Genomic DNA, 20797 nt, shown 5'->3' with positions numbered 1-20797 from the left:
CCACTAAATTATATTCCACAATCAAACACGAAGGATTTTTCACATTTCTTCTCCCTTTTCAATTTTTTTTCATAAAAGAACACACAGCCAATTTTTATATCATGAGCCTTATTACCTGTAGTATTGCTGCACGTGCCTATAACTTTGTTGGATTGTTCAGATACCTGTTTTTTGTAGGCAGAATTGTTTGCAAATAAGGCTTTAAAAAGTATTAATAAAGTAACATCTTTCAGTCATGTGAGAATGAATATAAATCAATGTGAAGTCTTTGAAAAAAAACCCTGAAGAAGTTCACTCCAAGGGCAGAGTTAAGGTTACTGGGGTGCTCGTCAGTGATCATTTTTCCACTTGCAGCACCTAGGTTTCTAGGAGATGGTATAACTCCAAGAAATCCAGAAAATATGGGCTCCCATTTCCCTAGCTGTAAAAACCTGTTCATTTTTACTGGTGTAACAGCAGGTCTTAATCCAGACTGTCTTTATCTACCAATCAGTCTGTTGAGCAGAAATAACGTGACAGAAAGGATAGGCCTTGATGAAGGCACTCTGGTGTCACTAAGCATCTTCTGTCAGATAAAAACTTGACCACAGAAAAAGCTGAGAGGGATAAATCCTGGAACAGATGCATAAATGAGCAATAGCTGAGCCATATGAAATATAATAAAACACAGACTCGCAGGCATTGGAGATGGAAAAGACCTATTAGGTCATCTAGTCCCAGCTTCTGCCAATTCAGAATTGGCCCCTAGAGTGATGTGCTGAACTTTAAGAAAAAAAAGGCTGCCAAAAGCTTTGTCAAGCCTGTTACACTTGCTCCAGAAGAGAGAAATGAAAAACCCCGAACCTAATGAACACGCTTCAAGTCATGGAGGACTGACAGTGCCAGGAAAACTTGATTGTATCCCCATCTCCTTACCAAACCTCGGTGAGGAGCTTTCCGAAGTCCGGAGCGCTTTCATACTGTATGACTGCCGCAGCTAAAACCATGCTAATCAGAACTGCAAATCAGAGGCAGGCTTTGCCCTTGGGCATGCTATGGGAATTCGGGTTCCTCTGGCAGCTATATAGGGAATATTTATTGAGACTTAAGCTATTTGGAAATGCCAAGTGAAGGCGTGCTCCTTCTAGATTGATGCCTCCAACCTATGTTAATCTAGCCATGAAATAGTCTTTGTAGTCCCTGTGACTGGGTATTTGCTTACCAGGGTGATTTAGCTCTCAGCCTCTCCACACTTACACAGATTTGCATCAGAGCTGCTTCCTCCGGTTTGTACAAGGCTGTCAGAGCTAAAAGGGCACGCTGCATCTCGCCACCTTCAGCATGAGCTGGGAAACAAGCTGGAAAGGGGGACCACCGAGTGTCACAGGAGTGTACACCACCTGGCTAGCATCGGGACCAAGAATTCTGCGTGTGCTGTGAAGAAAGCACCTGACACTAACCACCACCAAGCACCATGCTAATAACTGCGCATCTTAGGGAACTGCCTAGAAATACAGTAATGTGTGTTTTTGTCATGGAAATGGAGTCCTAAAGGAGACCAGGAATGCCTTTGGCAGTGGAGACAAGGGAAAAGAGAAGGCAGTTGAGAAGGATCCAGGGAGGACAGTGTGAGACAGCTGTCTGAGGGTAATGGGGTGAAGCTGATGGCCAGGAGACAAAAGTGACAGCTAAAAAAAAACCATTGGGAGCCACTTCTGTAAGTAAAAGTGACTGTTCACACGCTGCAATCTCAATTCGTTTATCTACAAGCATGAGCTTCAGGCCCAAGTAGCTGAGACTGCTGGAGAAGTTCCTGAGTGTTCCCATCTCCCACCAAGGCCAGGAGGAACAGATAGGACTCGAAAGCGACACTAAAGGCATGGAAGAGCCTAGACACCAGTGGGGGAACCAGGTCAGCTTGATGGAAAAAGAGAAAAGTAATCTGAAAAATAGGAAAGCATTTATTTTTCTCAAGGACACAACTCATAAATGCTCTTCCAATTTCATGGAGCAAGGTTGGCTTTATAATCCTAGCAAGTCCCAAGTTTGTTTTTTTAAAAGTTTTCTAGTCTAACATGCTCAGAAAGTGAGACTTAAAATTTACCCTTGTGCAAACAATTAATACCGTGTCTTACACAGCATTCATGTCCCACCTACGAGGCTTAACCGTGGCTGGGGTCTTGAGCTGCCATCTAAACACCCACAGAAAACACCAAATGTCTGACCATTGGTGATATATGTATAACATTACAGAAATGTACTGAGAGACTGCGTTCCCTCCACGTTGTATAAACCCGGTCTACCATATCTATGACGCATTTGTCAAGCTTGCAAACACAGGTGAGAGTTTGCCATGCCATATTTAGTAAACATCTCGTATGATTTTGTATCATGGTACTGGATTTAGATGAGCTGACAGAGAGGGGAATGCCACTTTCAAGGCCGTTCCCATGTTTTCTAGCCAAGCTTACTACACTGTAGCTCAAATCCCACCTAACTTTGCTCCCAGCAAAGCAAGAAGAAGGGGTATGTTAATGCATTCCTCAAGGCACTGAAAGCAAAGCATCTTTCATAAGTGACTTGCATTTTTCTACAGCTTTTTTACTATAATAGCTATTTAAATCTTCACCGGGGTGAATGACATACAGGAAGAGGCCCTTTCTGCACTCACCGTGGTTTGAGTGTCTCACACAGTCCCCCAGCACGGCGCTGAACTGCCTCTGAGCTTCTGGCTCTGGGAAGCAATAGTAGCTGTGTCGGGCGAAGGGCTGCCACAGGTAAACCGGGAACTCCTTCGGCAGCTGAACGAAGGCTTGAGCGACCTCCTTCTCACTTGACCCTACACAAAACACACATCTCCATTTGAAATCTGCAGATTTCTTGGGGAGTTTGGCTCTTTTCCTGTGCTGTGACAGAGAGAACAGACCTTTGCTAGCAGGGAAGCATGAGACATGAAAAAATCAAGTCTCCTTCTTGATTCAAGCAATTGGGCATAGAGAGCAGGGGGACACAGCTGGGATGGGCAAACTCAGCAGGGACCAACCACCTCTCTACATTATACCATAGCAACTTGATGTCCTCTTGTTTTGTATTCAAGATGGCCATAAAGTACACATTTTTGGTAAAATCTCAGATAAACTATTTCATTGGATTATAACTGCTAGGGAAAAGGTTTTCACAGCAAATAAGTAAGTTAATGGGCAGCTATGGTCTCTTCCACATAGACATCATATAGGAGCATATGGTCTTCCATATAGAAATGAACTGCATTAAACCATGTAGGAACAGCAGCGGTTTCCCTGTCTCCAGGGTTTCCAAACACAACTGCAAGATGGCTTTGTGAACTGTCACTTCAAGCCCTTGAAGGTGAAGCAAAGAAAGCATTAAGTATCTCCAGTTTCCACCTGCCCCAAGTCACTGTGCACAGGGGATGCTGTACAACACCATTTACGGATGACCAAACCCAATGTTGTCTCAGTGCCACGCACCGAGAGCCCAGCCACAAGAGGTTCATCTCGGAGGGTCTTCAGCATCGCACAGAAGGGGAGAAAGGCCATAAAAGACTAACTGAGCCACTCTTTGTGAAGGGAGAGCCATGGGAAGCCCGCAAGCGGCCTTGGGCTGCTCCACATCGCTCAACCCCAACTCCTGCAGAGCTGTGGTGACACATGGAGGACACCTCCAGGCACCACTGCCCCATGCTACCCTCTGACCACCCTATGCCTTGGGAAAGAGGTGTAAGTGGGACATGTCCCAACAGTCATAACTTTAAGTATTATGAGACAGGACTTAAAAAAAAAATCCTTGTCTACATGTTGCCCGTATCCCTTTCCTTATGTGGCATGCCATTTTCCAAATCTGACTCTGCAACGTGAGATCTGCTCCCTTAAAGCCCAAATTTTCTCCATCTTTGTGGAGTGGGGTGGGGGCAGGCAGGACCACAGCGGTTCCTGTCCCAGAAACAACAAATTCAGCAGCAGCAACCTTCCTGCCCTCTCTGTGGGACTTATTATCAACTGTGAGTCAACACAGGCAGCTGGCATCTAAAAATGGAAACAAATAAACCAGGAATATTAACAAAGCCCAGGAACAATGGTGGTGTGGTTCCTGCTCTGCTTCTGCATGCTTCCAGCGGCTTTGTGCCAGCACGCTGGAAAAAAAAGGGAGCCAGCATTTCTCTGAACGTTAGCTTATAGCATATTCTGTGTACATCTACTCTAGAGCTGTGCTTTGACTTAGAAAAAGGGCTGCATGCATCTCCTGTTGCTCCGTTTTAAAGTCTAGCCTGAAAGCCTGCCCAGAAAAGGTCTGCGTAAGGAACAGAGCCTGGGGTTTGGCAGTTCAGCTTCAAGCAGGGCTTACCAACAGGATCTGGAAAATGTTTATCAGACAGCAAATTGTAATCTTCTTCTGAAGTCAGTACTTTGCCTCCTGCAGGAAGAACATGATATTTAGGGCTGGCTCCTTTCTGGTAGGCCTGGAAAATCAAGAGAGAGGGAGTCAAATAGCAATTTAAGGAGAGGGAAAACATAAAGCACACAACTCATTTACAAAGCTAATGCCCGGGGATATTCCCCAAAGGGAATTTTTTTTTGTCAGACTGAATTTTGGATATATTCCCTGGAAACGACAATCTAAAACATGGTTAAATGTAAAAAACATATTAAAAAATATCCTCTCAGTGCTTATGAGCCGTGATGAAGAGCCAGGGACAGAAGAGAGGGGAAAAGGATGGGATTTTCTTCTAAGCCCTATTTGTTTGATTTGTCAGCCAGGACTAGTTTGACTACAGCAGCTGCCAAATGAAAAGCTTCACTGTAATCAGCTTGAAGCCACCCAAAAATTGCTACTTAAAACCCAACTGCAGAAGCACGGGGACGTATTACAATGACATACGGATAAGAAGCGTTCTGTGATATGCAAAGGAAGGTTCAAAGCGCTGTTAAAATGATTTGCTAATTCTTGCAAACGTGTGTGGCCAACGCAAGGTGCTTGGTTTACCCTCAGCCATCCCCGTGGAGCTTCCAGCCATCTCCGCAAGGCTGGAGCCACCTCACTGAGGACAATGTTTCATCTAGTATTGCCAAAAGAAAGGTGGCAGCAGCAGCCAATTCACTTGATACCAGTTTCTTTGGGAGAGTAGAAGAACATAAAAGGAAGAAGCATTTACCTCTTTAGTCTCAAAGCAATCCACAGTGTAGTCGTTTTTGATAACGACGTATCTGTCCTTCCACTTCTTCAGATCCTCAGCAAAATGCAGCAGCTCTGCCTCGTATAAGACAGTCCCAGCTTCCACTGGCGGCTACAAAGACAATTTTCTAGATTTGAAATGACTGTGGATTACTGACCATTTTGAAGCTTTTATTTCTACATTTCCGTAAGACTGCTACGAGGGCTTTTGAGTCTTCAAACGCAATTTGGAGTCATAAACATCTCTCTGATTCGGGCAGATACTACACGTGCAATCAAATTCTTGTAGCCTGAGGTGAGGAGGCAGCCGAGGAGCTCTGCCTTCCAAAAATACTTCCAGATTTCTGAGACAGAGACATTCTTATTTACCTTTCGATTGGCATGCTGAATGCAAGATGACTTGTAGTTCGTTATCTCCCATTTTCCACTACATAACTTCAATTAAAACATTTCATTAATGCAGCAAAGAGTTTTATTATAAAATAGTAAATTATTTCCCATTTCTTTGTAATGCTTTTGCACCTGTAACTTTTTTTTGCTCTTGTAACTGATACGCATCTTTCTGAAAGACACGGCTCTTCTATCATCCCACCTTTTACATCCCACCTCACTGCTTTACCCTATTCAAGAGCATTGGAAACCCATGATTTCCAATATGGCCAAAAGATTTAGATTTGTATCTTCTTAATATTGAAGGCTGGTTCAATGCATTTTCCTCTAATAAAGAGACTTTTGTCTCTCTTTATGTCCCTCCTCCTCTAATAAAAACCAGCTCTCCATAGCTCACTTCACAGGGGAGATTATTGCCATCTTCTTTATGGAACCCTGTAGCTATGGCTGAAAGGGTTAATTAAGTTTCCTACATAAATTTCTGCCCTGAATGTATGATCTCTGACCCAAGATTCTTGCAAAACCTTGCAATCAGCAGGAAGCAACTAGTTTTGTCCAAGCATCCAACTATACCTTGATGAAATGCATGCTTTGTACCAGAAACTTGTGTCATGGTTCTTCTCATGTTACAATGAGACAACCAAACACGACCAAAACAAAGATGAATTTTCAAAAATAAACTTTAAACCTGCACCCAAATGCAACTTTTCCACCTAAAACCTAACCGAACCAAATCTGACATCTGCACTTGCAAATCTATTGTGTACACTTGGGTTATATATAAGAAAGTATACACGTAAAATGTCCTAGATACACATTTATTATGTATTCATCTATCCACTATAAGCAGCTGAAAGAACACTTCTGTACTGTGCTTGTATATATAGAAACATTTAAATAACTTTAAAAATACTTTGGGCTTGATTTTTAGAAGCTTTGAGTATCTGTACCGCCTATTAACTTTACTTGAGGGCATTCAACACTGGGAAAAACAAGAAAACCAAGCCCAGTCAGCAGCTGATACACTTCCAGCTCATGTTTTTCATACATTATGACTACTAAATGTGTGATTTAAATAGTTAATGCATTAATTATTTCACACAGGAGAGCAGAGCTGTATGGCAGCTTCAGGATGGGGAAGGGCTTACGTGCCCTCCTACCTTGGTTTTCAGGAACTGGGACTGGGAATCTCGGTGCTGCTCCAGCTCATCCTGCACATGCTTGCAGAAAGCCACCGCGTACTGGCGCCTGTAGTGCGGGCTGAAGTTTTTGATGACGGCCTCTGTTTTTCCTGAAGCAGAAACAGAGATTTAATTGTATTTAATGTACATCAGCTCAGAAATTGTAATGCAGAACTGAAGCAGTTATCACCAGCGACTCAAAATACCGCCCAAGAGTACCAAAGGGCACTTGCTGTACAGCAGATCAGGAAACCCTTGGAGATGCATTCAGCTGCTGTGATAACCAAGCGCAGAGGGAATTTGTCAGGGCATTAACGATATAGAGAAAACACTGGGTTTTGGACATTGTTTTTCCTTCTAAGAGCAGGCAAAACATATCCCAAATCCATTTCTCTAAGAAAAGACGTTATGTGGTTCTCCCTAGGTGATACTGCCACAGAGCCGTGAGTGTTCGAGAGCTGATAAGGTTTCCAAAGAAACATATACACAAGTGATACTGGCTAGTGTTTAGCCATATTAGCCAATTTTATCACATAATCAGATTTTAAAGCTGACTCAAAGCTCGTACAAAAGATGTTTTCTAAGCTTGGGCACTGCAGTCTCTTTGTTTTAATGTAAACAGATAGTCATGCTGCAATAAACACTCATCTTGTATTGTCTTGCTATGATCAAGACCTCATCAGTAGCAATAACAGCAATAAACACAGTGACAGTCTCATTTCTGGGAATCTTAAAGCAATTTACAAGTAATTAACTCATTAACCCTATCAAAGAAATAATAATGCTTTACAGACAGAGAAGTGCCGCTAAAAGTTAAAGCCATGTGCATGTATGTGACTCAAAGAGTCTACGGCAATGCAAAAACCAAAACCTGGACTATGATCTAGACAGCATCCAGACCATCCTGGATACTGGAGAGATCCCTTTTTTCCTTGTATTAAGGAGCCCCATTAAACCCCCAGACAAAGGGTTTTTTCTGAGCATACAACAGAGAAACATAATTTCACATCTAAAGCAATTCTGATGCTTTCAAAATTTTATTTTGTTCTGCTTGGGGGAAAAAAAAATCAAATTTTCTGTGGAAGACAAAAAAATGGTAGATCCCAAACTGAGATTTCTTGAAGCCTTTATACACATGGTCTCCTAAACCTGGTCCTGAAGGGCCAAACAGGGGAACCAGCAAGAAACACTGTGTAAGTCCAGGAAAAGCTGAACCACCTGAATCCTATGATGATGCTCCCCGATTGACAAACTCCTCCCAGCCACCCACCAGCACTACCACCAAAAGGGATTCACTGCGAGTTTTCATGATGTTTCTTTATTTTATATAACGGGCTGCAAGTCTGCAGCAGCTATGATGAAATCAGAGACAGGTCTCAACAGATTTGCTGTTTCAAGCATATAAGCATAGTCCTTCTAAAGTAACCATGAAAAACTTCCTGGATTACTACTGATTTTATTGCCATTGCTCACCAAAAAATGGGGGTTTAAATGTCAGCACAGTTCCCAGAATATTAGTGCCTTTTTTCATCTTAAATACTTTTAAATATGGTTAAAGAAAGAGAAAAGCCGTGGATCATTATGAGAGTAAGTACATGGGATTTCACAGGAGAAAACACATGGGATACTCTGGTGTAGAAGATGTTATGGTCCAAGATTTACTACTACTGGCTACCTTATTTCCATTTAAAAAACCCAAATATGTGTGGCTGAGGCTGCCATGGAAAAATACTAGTTTACAAAGGAGTTCGCAGAGATGGGCAATGGCAAAAGATTTTGTAAGGTGCTTATTTCAGGTCCAGCTCTGATTTGCTCCTAAGATGGGACATTACCAGGCTGTTAGAGGTAATTTCATCAATTCAGATAGCTGCAGTATTTAATTACTCTACAACCTCCTGATAATTACATCGCTGTAGTTACGTGGGCGTGCACACAAAAGAAAAAGCTATACATCAGCTCCTCTGCTTCTGCAATTTTATTTTCAGTTTGATGCACAGAATTTGACGCATCTCTCAAGTCTAGCGACAATATTGGCATGACCTTTCATTCCAGCTACTCCCGTGTAACCAGCTCTCCTTCTTAAGCATCAACGGGATCGCTGCCTTCAATTAAACTGAAAGCCCCACCTGCCCCACTTCTGCCCCTTTCCAATCCCACACCACCGATGAGTTACAAACCTGCCGCCCCTTCGAGCCCTGCCCGGGTGCATGGAGGAGACGGCTTGGCCGACTGACGCGTTTGCAGAGTCATTACACAAAGCTGGAGGGATGTCAGGAGGTCGGGTTAAGTTTTCAGGTACATAACGTTTTTCACCAATTTACTTGTGGGACTGCACCAGTGACAATCTGGACTCCAATCCTCCAGTTTGAAGAGACCAGATTTTTACTGAGACCTACCGATTATAGGATGTCCTTGCATATAATAGCAGGATACCGGTGCTGCCGAAGCAGAAGATCCCTGTCCATCTGACAGCCTTTTAAAAACTAGCCTGCTTTGGGCAGAGGCATAAACTTATTCTCCAAATAAGGACAAAGCTTCCCAAAGCCTTCTTTATAGCATTTTTTTTTTTCTTCTGGTCCCAGCCAGCAGTAGGATGTTGTTGGCCCCAGCCCCGGTGGAGTTTCCTGCTCAGGCCACTGCCAGGGTTTGCCCCTATTTTCCACTGCGTTTTTTTCTTTTCCAGCTTGCAGCGGCCTCTTAATCTGTTACAGAGGGCTCCGGGACACTGGACCTCACTTGACTACTGCCTGCATCCTGCAGTAAAAATTTGTAGAGGAAGTGGGACAAAGAACAAAATTCTGGTGTTGGGAAAAAACCCCCAACAATCGCAGGAAATACCTGCAATTTTGGCAAAGTCTTTCAATTATGGCTAAATCGGCTCGGGAGTGTGATTCTTCAGTGTCAACTTTTCTTAGATCAGCTTAAAGTATGATGACCAAAAAGAAAGGAACTATGCAATTCATAATATATATAAGTGAGAAATATAACATCAATGTGATTTCTATATGCAGAATATATTTACAATCAACCAAAACATGAATTGAGGAGCAAATGTTTCAGACTGTTTATTCCAGTCTTTATACTACTTGCTGCAAAAGATCTCTGTACTAAAAATACTACCCCCTCTTAAAATTAGAAGAAAAAGGTTTTTTAAGAAGTTGTGAGTGGCACTACATGAGAACCTGGCCTTGCACCGCTCAGCTCAACAGGAATTGCAATGCTACCTGCGGGTGGGAAGAGAAGTGGACAGACCCTTGATCCATTGTTCGCCAATGGATCTTTAAACTCTTTCGGTTTACAGAAGATAAAAATATGCTATCTGAAAACAAACATGATGGAAACAGTCATGAGTAATAGAAACTCTTCCCACGAAATGATAACATGGGGCAACCGGAGATAAAATACTCCAGGGCAGTTGAAAAATGAGTTCCCCTAATTCTTTTCCAAATTTAGTGTGGCTTGCTTAGTCAGAGCTGTTTATATGGAGCAAGGCCCACTTTCCCACTCGTCTGGTCTGGCAAAGGCACAGCTCCAGCCCAGATAAATGTGATCTGAAGCCCAGCAGCTAGATTGATGTTTACCCTAGGAGAAGACAAAATGTGATCATCTCCAGTAGCAGCCTGCATGCAATCGAAATTACCAACAGCAAAAGATGACAGTGATGGAGGTGGAAGGATTTCTGTCAAATTAAGGTGGCAAGGGTCTGCACACACAGATGTTCCCCCTTTGTTGAGGGTTTAGATCCTGCTAAAGAATAAACTTTCCAAATGCTTCACGATGCATCTCCTCTTATGCAAAACCACCCTTGCGCTTGATCACAAAAGTTTAGCATCAAGTTATGATACGTCTTTTATGACTAAAACCAAATGTCATTGCACTGAGAAACAAGAAACATCTGCCAGTTGCCCCACTGGAAATCTGGAATCCCCCCCCAACTTGTTTCTTCCTGCTTGTCCACTGCCTCTGACCTTTTTAACTGTGCACCACCCATGCTGGACACTTGTAAGTAACTCCAAGTCATCAGACCCACAGCATGTTCTCAAATACCCGACTTTTTATTTTGGGATTCACTGCTTTTATTGAAATAAACTGACATCCAACGTTAAAAAATAAAGGCAGTCTTTGGCAAGTTCTCCCACAAATTTCTGCTGGTCTAGCTGGCTTTCAGCCTGGTTGGACGGCCATGCGCAGCCTGGCTAGCTCACCCTGCCATGCTCCTCCGCTCTCAACAATGTGTTACCAAGTATGGATGCAGGCCAGGAAAATTCAGAAGAAAAGGTCAGAAAGGTCAAAAAACAATAACTTCTCGGCTGGCATACAAGAGAGGCGTCACTCACACTCACCACACTTCAGCCATTTGGAAGTTAGAAAGAGAAAGAGGTAAGGACTTGCCATAAAAGCAGTTATTCCACTTAAATATTAGTGTTTGGTAGCAAGATGACCCCTCCAAGGGTAGCAAGATGACCATGACCCTTCCTCTTCATAGCACAATAGCTTGCACTCAGCAGCTTTTGAATGGGGTTTTCAAAAAACACCATGATCATGATACGAATCTCTTTGAAGGTCTGGGGGATTTATCTTCTTAAACCATTTAAGCCCTTTGGAAAATATACTTTGTGCTCTGAGGGACATGAACTGCAAAAAAAGTAGATGATTTCCTGTATCAAAGCAAACCCTAGACAAAATAAAACCTAAAAGAAACAATAAGCATTGTGCATGCTGAATGCCAGTACACCCAGCACTTCAAACAAGTGTGAAGTATTGAGACAGAACAGGAACGAATGACTTTGTATTTCTTCCACAAGGCCACAAGCAAAGCCGTCAGAAGTCAATAGAAAAAGACCAGCTGATCATACCCACATGGTGCTTCACCAGCCAGGAGTGCAACCCACAACCAGGGACATGCTTTTAAACTATACCTACTGCGTGCCTTAACGTTACTCAGCAAGTTCAGTACCGAGCTTTAAAATTACTACTATCCATCTGTCCATCCGTCTATCTAGATATATAATCTTATTCTCATAGCCCATCAGAGTAGCAGCAAGATGAGTGAACAAAATAATTTCAGTGTTCAGCTCATGGGTTGACTTTCATCCCAAGTCCAAGATAAACACAACCTGTGATTGAGATAAACATCTAAAATTGTAGATGCTCTACTTGAGCCCTGTGAATCGGCAAAGCTGGATTTCAGTATTGGCAGCTCTGAAATGGGCTGGATGCTCGCCATGAAGAGAAAGAAGCGGCCTCTGCTGCTTCTGCTGCAATATAGTGCATAAAAGCTGTTCTTCCTGAATTCACCCGTTCATTTCAAACTTCATTATCTTTTATTAAATGCATCTGGTAACCAGAAAACCTGTAAAAGCAATTCTCTTTGGCGTATCCTCTCTAACAGTGCCCACCACCTCCCAGTGCTATGGGACACGTAATGGTGCAGCGGAAATTACCAGTAATTCTCTCTTTCCTACAGTTTTCTTTCTTGTGCGGTACTTATGGTACTGCCCAGAAACTGTTTAAATCCAAGTGCTCCCAGGCTTTATCCTACAGGTACGGGGAGGCAATATAAAATACTCTCTTTGTTGTTGAAAGCATAGCTCAGTTTGATCTTTATTTATAGAAACAGTATTTCAGTTATTCGTGTGACTTATGTATGACTTAGTATCTGTTATGAAAAAAAGGGATGACAGACACAAATCCCATGTTCTGATTTGGCTGAATCATGTCTCCACAGGTTTGTTTGCACTCGCTCAGCCAAACCAAGAAGCTCTCCAGTGGAGCCGCCCCTTTTCCCCATGCAGACACACTGAAAAGCATGGTTTGCACCTGATAAAATATTGAAACCGATTATTTACTCTCAGCCTTGTTTTGTATTAATGGAGACTACTCTCATTAAAAACTTATAATGCTGTAATTACACTGGGGTGCACACACGCCCAAATTATCCATCTGCAATGCAGAGACGGAATCGCACTGGTAAAATTCCAGTTAGTCACCCAAAACTCCATCCATGGGAGACAATAATATCCACCACACCTCAGATCCTCCTCTTCTTAAATCTCAGCATGTAAGTACTTCTTGGGTGCTTAGCCCATCTTCTCTATAGGATGAGTGGGAAAGTCGATGCTGTCTTGTGAAAAAATCAGATTTCTTAGCAAGTTTGCTAGCTGAGACTGTGGGTGTGAAATTTGTGCTCCACCAGAAGCAAAGCTTCTCTCTCAGGGCAAGCTAAACAAACACGTTTGTAAGTTCATGTAAACTTGATCCACGGCAAAGAAGGAGCCAAAAATAACAGGCTCTGTTCCAGCCTTGCATACCTCCCTTTCTACAGTTTTACTCAAGTACTTAGCTCTTCCTCAAGTGCTCCGCTAAATGAGGCTAAATTTTATACTGAGCTGCACAATTATCCCATATATTTCAATAGGTTTATATATCTATAATGTTCTTCTCAGCCAACTTTATGAGCATCTCGTATTTCAGAGGGAGTAGACAGACCTGAGTGACACAGACCTCATACACTCTAAAAAGAAGGCTTGTTTTCTTAAGAGTAGCTTGTGATTTAACTATGGATGCTGCTATTTTAAATTAATTCTGAATACTGCCTCATTATTAAAAAACACAGAGCAAAATACAGAGCACTAATCCTGCTTAAACACAGCCCGTCTCTTGGGTCAAACTCAGAGACTCATGCAGGTTTCCTTTCCCCTTTCCCCTTCCCTCCCAGACCAGGATCAAGAAAATTCTTCTCAGGAAATGCAGAGACAGGACTATCACACCTTTCATCTACGGTTAACCATCATTATCCTAACAGCGCACCTTCCATGCCTGCACAAGCATCTGCTCTAACTTGAAACTCTCTGGAGGGTATCTCAATTGCAATCACGTTATTTCCATGCTACGCCCTTCACAAGAAGCATGCAATTCCCTCCGACTGCACGACATGTTGCCAGGATATTTTATTTGAGACCAGCTGCTGTTACGATGAAAATGCCCAGGGAAACGTATTTTAGCATCAATCCACGATTGCAAAGCAACAAGCTGGAGTGGCACACATCTCGTGCCCACTTGAAATGGAGAAGTAGCCTCTATCGCATACATCTACTCCTTCAGCATGTGCACTTCACAGACACATGCCAGCCCTGGGACACCACTCCCTCCAGCTTCTTCATACCTTCTCCCATACATGTGTCACCTCTCGTGCTGGGGGAAATGGATGGACAGCCTCTCCGACCAGAGACGGGTCCTGCACAAGCAGCTCCACCAGCATTGCAGAGGGGAGAAGCAGTAAACATCAGGAAACCATTAGCAGTAGGGCTGGGGCAGGGGATGGGGAAAACAATGGGAAGGATTTGAATTTTAACCTTAAAACAGCTGAATGACAACTGGTGAGATCAGGCACTCCGGTATTGAACAGCGGGGCTCACCAGCCGGCAGCTCTGCAACGCTCCCACTGCCGAGTCATTATTTAGAGGAGAAACAAGATTTCACGAGTTGCCTTTGCACTTCTGTCAGATTAAAAAAAAAATACTCATGAATTACATAAAGGCTTGTGGTTAATCAAGCAGAAACAAGCCCAACGCAAGCCAAGGGTTTGATTAACATTGTGTCAGATAGGCTTATCCTTAAGGCTGCTGAAATTTATCCTTTATAGGTAATGGGGTTAGAAGCAGCAAGGCTCTGTCTAGAAACAATTACTCACAGTCAAATTCAACAAGAATAAGGTCTGACAATCCTTTATTTATAAGCTTATTTCACAGCACCAGAAGAACTAGGGATTTAATAAAACAAATGAACCCAATCTAGTTCCTGGGGGCCACAAGAAGCTAAACTATGCTCTGTATTAAGTTGATTTGGTGAAGGTCAATGGTTTTCAAGTTTTGGGGTTTTTTTCAACTCCACAAGCCACAGGCTGAACCACTAATGGGGGAATGGACACCAAGCATGTCTTGAGCAGCTTTCTCCAGTCTGGATCTCAGCATCACGTTACACATCATGGTAGGTCATACAAGAATGTTTCTTAGGAACACTTAAACAGCTTTCCAAAAATGTAAGCCAATGCCACATCACTCTTTAAATCAGGATGATGTATTCTCTCTTCCCTCCCTTTCAGGTGACAGGCGTTGCAGCCAGTTACTTCACTGCCCGACCAGCCGCAAGTCGAAATAACGAAAACCATTCTCATGTCAGAGATACAGATAACAGAAATAACCATCTTCACAAAATACTCACCGACAGATTTTCCGAATATATGGATATTTATACAGACACACACCCCTGCACAAGATTAATTCTGTGCAATGCCTGGAGTGTGTTCATATAGATCCAGGAGATATTTTTACTCATTTCTTTTTTCTGAATTATTTTGCCAAAATTATGCCATACTAGACAGGTCTATTACAGAATTACTCAAAGGCGTATATGACACTGGACATCAGTATGAGTACACACACACGTCTTTCCATGCAAAGCCTTATTTATGCTGAGGTTACCTTACGTTAGTCTTAAAGTTCCCTTTATTCCCTTTACATTGTAACTCGTTTCACCACCAGTTTAGTGTAAGTCAACCCAAACAGACTTCTCAAGAGTACCAGGTTTCCCCTGAAGGCCTCACTTTTTAAGCACTGTAGCAGAAGGTCGTTATCCCATGGTAATATTTTATTCCATTTCTCTTCAACAAACACACAAACCCCACAAAATGGAAAAGGGCTATGTGTGGGTAAGAAAATGAGAATAAGGGTACCGTCAGGTCCCCTTTCCTTGCAATTTTTCTCACCGAATCGTAAGGCATTTGGTTCTTTTTTGGCTCCCATATACATGGAAAATGAGTAAAAGTCATGAATTGCAAAGGACAATATTTCAGCTAGCCTATGTGCACAAAAAGGTTAAAAACAAGATTGATCTCTGAAATAAATAAAACAGAGGCCTCAAAGTACAGGCATTTATTTTAATGGCTTTCCAACACCACCGCCACGTCTCTTAATTTTATCACAGGAAATCATTTCAGCCTCAGAGCTCCTCCTTGCCATTTTAAACCCCAAAAGACCAACTGGGTAAATACACATATTTTAACCCAAACAACTAGCACCAGTCAGATTTTTGAAGCACTGATCTATAGCCCAAGGCCATACACAAGTCACCGGTATGCCAGTTGGGACCATGTTCCAATTTAATCTCTTTTTTCAGCTTGCGCCAACACCACCTTGCCTTGGTCCTCTGCAGGGCAGCAGCTGTGGAAGGACGTTTGGAAGGGGACTGCAAGGAACGCACGCATCTTCTCCCTGGGAAGGGTGCTTTAGAGGAGCAGTCTCGGAGACGGTCTCCTTCCCATTTCCAGCTTATGAGCTTGCAAAAGCCTTTTGCTCTTGCAATCCCTCAGGCAACCTCCTCCTGTGGTCTTTTGACACGTTGCTATCTTGGTAAATATGTATTATTAAAATTGGATCTCTGCTACAGCATCCCAGGAAGTTCTTTTAAGTCAAAACCACAGTGACACTTGTGCTGCAAACTTTATTAAGCAGAGAGGGAAAAATAACAGATGTGTATTTCACATAGCAAAGGAGACAGAAGTATTTATCCCTGTTAGATGTAGCTGACAACATAGGTCTTCATAGGGATAAAGAGACAACTCCTTGTGAAAACCAAGAACCAATTTTACTGCTCTTCCCCCTTTTTTAAAAAGGACAAACAAATTAAAAAATATATATAATTAAGCTTCTAATAAAACTTTGTATTACAGGAAGAAGAATATGTAAAATGCAGTTCACATCCCAAGGAATTTTTTTACTGCACCTCCTACTTTACATTAAGCTTGGACAACAAAAATGGGAAAATATTTCATTTGTAGTGCATTTTTAGTCATTTGCTTCAGGTTCTTATTAATTTCATGCTATAGTACTGCAAGATGAATGCAAGGAAATTTAACTGTTGTCACAGCAAGACAGTATTGGGGAGAGGATGGGAGGACCCACTGTAAAAAACCTAGAAGTTTGAGTGAGGCATCGTTTCAAAATCTCTTTAATATATCATATATTTTGTTGTTATAAAGCATGGTGATACAGTGGGATCACTTTCTGACACCACATGGACTGCGTTGGCCATAAAGATGCTACAGTAGGAATTGTTCAGGGCTGACACAACCTACAAGACAAAAATGTTGTTTCACAGCACTATGCGGTAGGGTGCAATGTCATGATCCCAGCAGACAGTCTGCGTGCTTGCCCTGGTAAAGCCAGAATCAGTGGCTTTGAGTAACCTGTTTTGCATATGTATTAAACATACTGAAAATATATTTCCATCATATCATCCATCCATATGTACACCCAGCAGCTGCAGAACAGCAACCAGTGTGGACTAGTGGTTTTAAGCTAGGAAAATGAATCAGTAGACAAATGTTTCTTAGTTCTGGCATTTCTAAATGATTTTTCCTAATATATGGTTAATCTTTCTATACCTTAGCTAAGCCAAACTAGACAAATTCTCCTTGCTGATAGTCTGTTCTCACATTCAGAAAAATAAGATAATATCCTTAAACACGTTTTCTAAATCTTTAGAAATAAATGGATTAAAAAATTATTTCATTCACACTGTGCAAGAAATACTTCCAAGCATTACAGAGTCTATATTCATGCAACTAAAAGTCTCCCCTTTTACAAACAAACCCTTTTCTACTTCTCTGTGGATGATAATATCTCCCAGCCAGCAAAACCACACTGTTCACTGAATTTTTAATTCTGCAGAAGAGACAGGAGGAAGTGTTGGCGCCTCATCCTGTGGGGAAGGAGGTTCCTTCCCATGGCTGCAAAAAAGCATCAATTAAGGTTAAGAGTCTAGGAAAAAAGCATATAATTATTACATGAATCTGCGCACCAAACCCCGTGTAAACCAGTCTCTTTTTCTGTGGATATTACAGGTGGGGAAGGGAAACTACAGCTCTGCGATGCAGCAGATAAGCTTTATAATTCAAGTTAGTTGAGAAACACCACACTGCTTATTACCATGGTACCAGAGCATTAGTTGCCCAGATCTGGGGTTCTTCAAAGCTACAGAAGTGTCTGCTTTGACACGAGGGGAGGAAGACACACTGATGCTCAGCTGAAAACTGAGACCTCGACTGAGTCTCCTCTCACCCTTCAAAACAATCTTGGTCTGAATGACTATGTCTGGTTTTCTCACTTATGCTTTACTCAGACTCTACTATAGCAGCTGCTACTACCCAAAAGTCCCAGTTTGGGTTAGAATGCAGCCTTTTGCTCTCCTCCAGCTGTGAAATGGGTGCAAAGGAAACAGAATTGGCTGCAATGGAGCGAAGGTGGTCTTCCCTTCCCTCACAAAACCAATGTGCCCGCTCCAAAAGCCCCTGCTAAATTTAGTCCAGGGTCAATCCATGAGCAGAAGCAGAGAAAATGAGGCAAAAGGGTGTGAAAAGAAAACAAAGGGGAACAAACAAACAGAAGACGGAAGATGGCCCTCTGGCTGCCTGGGGCTTCTCAACATGGGAGACCTGCCAGTGGCCTCCTTTTCCCTCTTTTCTCCCATCCAAAGTTAAGCAAGGCCATACTCAAGATCCCAGTATTTCCAAAGCACTGTAAAAGAAGGAAACAAAGTGATCTGAACATTTTTGGGTTTTTTTTGCAAAGCTAAAAGGACCCATTAAACTTAATTAATCATTCCTTACTTTGCAGAGTTTATGCAAATTTGATTCTTCTGAATTAAAGTTGGGACCTGAATAATAAAAGTATACCTTCTGCTAGCAAATTAGAATTAATTCCGTAAATTTTATCCTGAAAAGAGTTCAAGTAAAAGCAAAACAACCCCTAACTTTCTGCAATTGCAGCAGTATCAAAAATGAAGGACTGCCTTCGCGTTCACCAGGTCTGCTCTTCCTACAACCAGCCAGTGCCAGCAATCTAGATCACCAGAGGTAGAAGAAATGCTCCCAGGTCACAAGGCCATAGGTTAGGGGAACTTAAGGAAAAAAAAGGAAAAAGAAGAACTGTGTTCAGAAAGAATTTGATGTAAATGTAACAGAGGACACATACAAAGCAAGACCTTTATCTTATAGTCACTCCTGCACAAACGCTGGGGTTTAAAGTCTAATTACTCTTTGTCCCAGCAAACTGTTGAAAAGTATTTATTTTCTTTTTTAGACTTCTATTTTTAGCCATAATTCAGAGAAACGCCAAAGCCCCACTGAGTGTTTGACTGCGACTCCCAGACAGGCGCAGCTACAGTGTTGCTTGCTGTGACGGGAAGGTGGTGGCACACAACTCCACAGGTGGAGCCTCAAAGTCGTGTTTCCTCCATGGAGCTGGTTTCACTAAAGCCCACTTATATATGGTGGAATCAAGCTCAGAGAGGTTACAGTCCAGCCACTTGACAATCCGCCAAGTGTTGTACATTATTCTTCTTCCGCCTGGACAAGTTTCAGTTCCTCAAGCGCTCATGAAAGCATCACTAAGAAGACAATAGGGTTAGTGCTGGTGTTTGTTTTTTCCATTTCTAAGAAGACTTCCCGGGAAGAAGCGCCAGTCAGCTATTGTGTCTCTCACTAAATGTGTGTTTGAGTCTCCTCGACCGCTCAGCTCTTCCGCCTCAATGTTTCAATGCTCCTTCCTTTTTGAAAAAAATAGATTAAGTTGCCTCATTTCCTCTCCATTTATCTTTCACATTCAGAAGGGCTTGTGACAACACAACACAACTTGAAAGGAAAAAAACAAATCAAAACCACCTTCTTCCAGCGCTGTGTTTGTACAGGAGGACCATGTGAGCTTCTGGGCTTGGAAAAACAGCCGGACAACTTATTATTAAGAAAAGGAAATTTGTTCCCAAGAATTTATTTGGAAACAGTTTGGTGAGAGCTCTCCTGCCGGTTCACAGTAACCCTGCGCCCCTTGAGGTCTTCAGCAGGACCTCCATGTACAGACGCACCAAAAGTACTTGCTTGTACACCACAACTTGTGGCAACGTGTAACCGGAACATGTTCAAGGCCTGGTTTTATATCTATGGTGGCAATACCTCAATTAGTGCACTTAACAGTTTGCTTTCATCGTTCTTGCCTTTGTATGATCAATTATGGAGCTCCAGTTTTGTAAGTCTCAGTTCTTCCATCATTGGTCTCCATAAAGTTCTCCCCATCAATCCAATCTGAGCTCCTATCAGTGTGGATGCTGATAATTCCTCTCTTTTTGGAGAAGAATATGGTCCTCTGTTTTGTTTGTCCGTATCAAAACTTAAATTCTTCATCTTTCTGTATTTTGTAAAATGTTTTATTTAGGGGACTAAGAAAAAAACCAACCCTAAGAATGCAACATGCAAGAGCTGATAAGAATAAAAGAAAATAGCTTTTGTGTGATAAGCCTTTTATCTGGCAAATTTATGTATATCAGATTACATTTTAATTTTCTGAATGCAGAAGTAATCATTTTAAAGTAATGCTACTTTAAACATATTTAGCTCCTATCTACTCAATTGCACTTTAAGCACACTGTCACAGTTCATTTCATCGTGGAGGCAGCCAGGCAGCAGCCTCATTTACAGACTCACAACTGGGGAGAAGGATGCTAAAGGCACCCCTCTGTGGCAAAAGGGGTCACAAAATGTTTGTGTTAGCGCAGGTCTTCATAAGAAAGAGCAGATTTTGGATAATAATAAACAACTATGATTATGTGGTGTTGCTTTGAAATTTCAATATTATACAATGTATTTTTCTTTGTGTCTTTCCCCAAACTCCTCAGTTAACTGATTGCAGAAGATAAAGGAGAGCCTATGAGATGGTCTAGTTTTTGCTTCAGCCTCTGCAGGGCTGCTCTGCAAAAATTTGCCATGAGCCCATGTAAGCATCCAATATCCACAAACTGCCTCTAACAGAGTAATGCTCATTTTGAATGTCATCCAAATCTGAATTCCTCCAAAGGCTGCCTGCTTTTACTGACTACAACCAAATTTCAAGCCATGTTTGCATTCTTTGATGGTGGCTTAAAGTTAGCCTGTGTCTTTGTGAGAAACAAATGCAGGGAATGCCACATAAATCCATTTTCTATCTTCATTTAGGCTGATGGAATTC

The 20797-nt window shown here is 42.1% G+C and overlaps 1 protein-coding gene across 1 annotated transcript in view; it reads right to left on the bottom strand.

Annotated features, from left to right (window-relative positions):
- Window positions 1-20797, bottom strand: part of NIBAN1 (niban apoptosis regulator 1) — a 70816-nt gene that overhangs the window by 33588 nt on the left and 16431 nt on the right. The window contains exons 2-5 of the mRNA XM_076339573.1: window positions 6720-6850; window positions 5150-5281; window positions 4342-4456; window positions 2651-2818 (exon numbers count right to left, since the gene is read on the bottom strand). Of these exons, the coding sequence (XP_076195688.1) occupies window positions 2651-2818; window positions 4342-4456; window positions 5150-5281; window positions 6720-6850 (546 nt within the window). The remainder of the gene's footprint in view (window positions 1-2650; window positions 2819-4341; window positions 4457-5149; window positions 5282-6719; window positions 6851-20797) is intronic.

The sequence above is a fragment of the Aptenodytes patagonicus genome, chromosome 5, assembly GCF_965638725.1.
Source record: "Aptenodytes patagonicus chromosome 5, bAptPat1.pri.cur, whole genome shotgun sequence".
NCBI lineage: Eukaryota > Metazoa > Chordata > Aves > Sphenisciformes > Spheniscidae > Aptenodytes > Aptenodytes patagonicus.
Note: the sequence above shows the minus strand (reverse complement) of the source record. Positions and strands in the feature narration are given on the sequence as shown.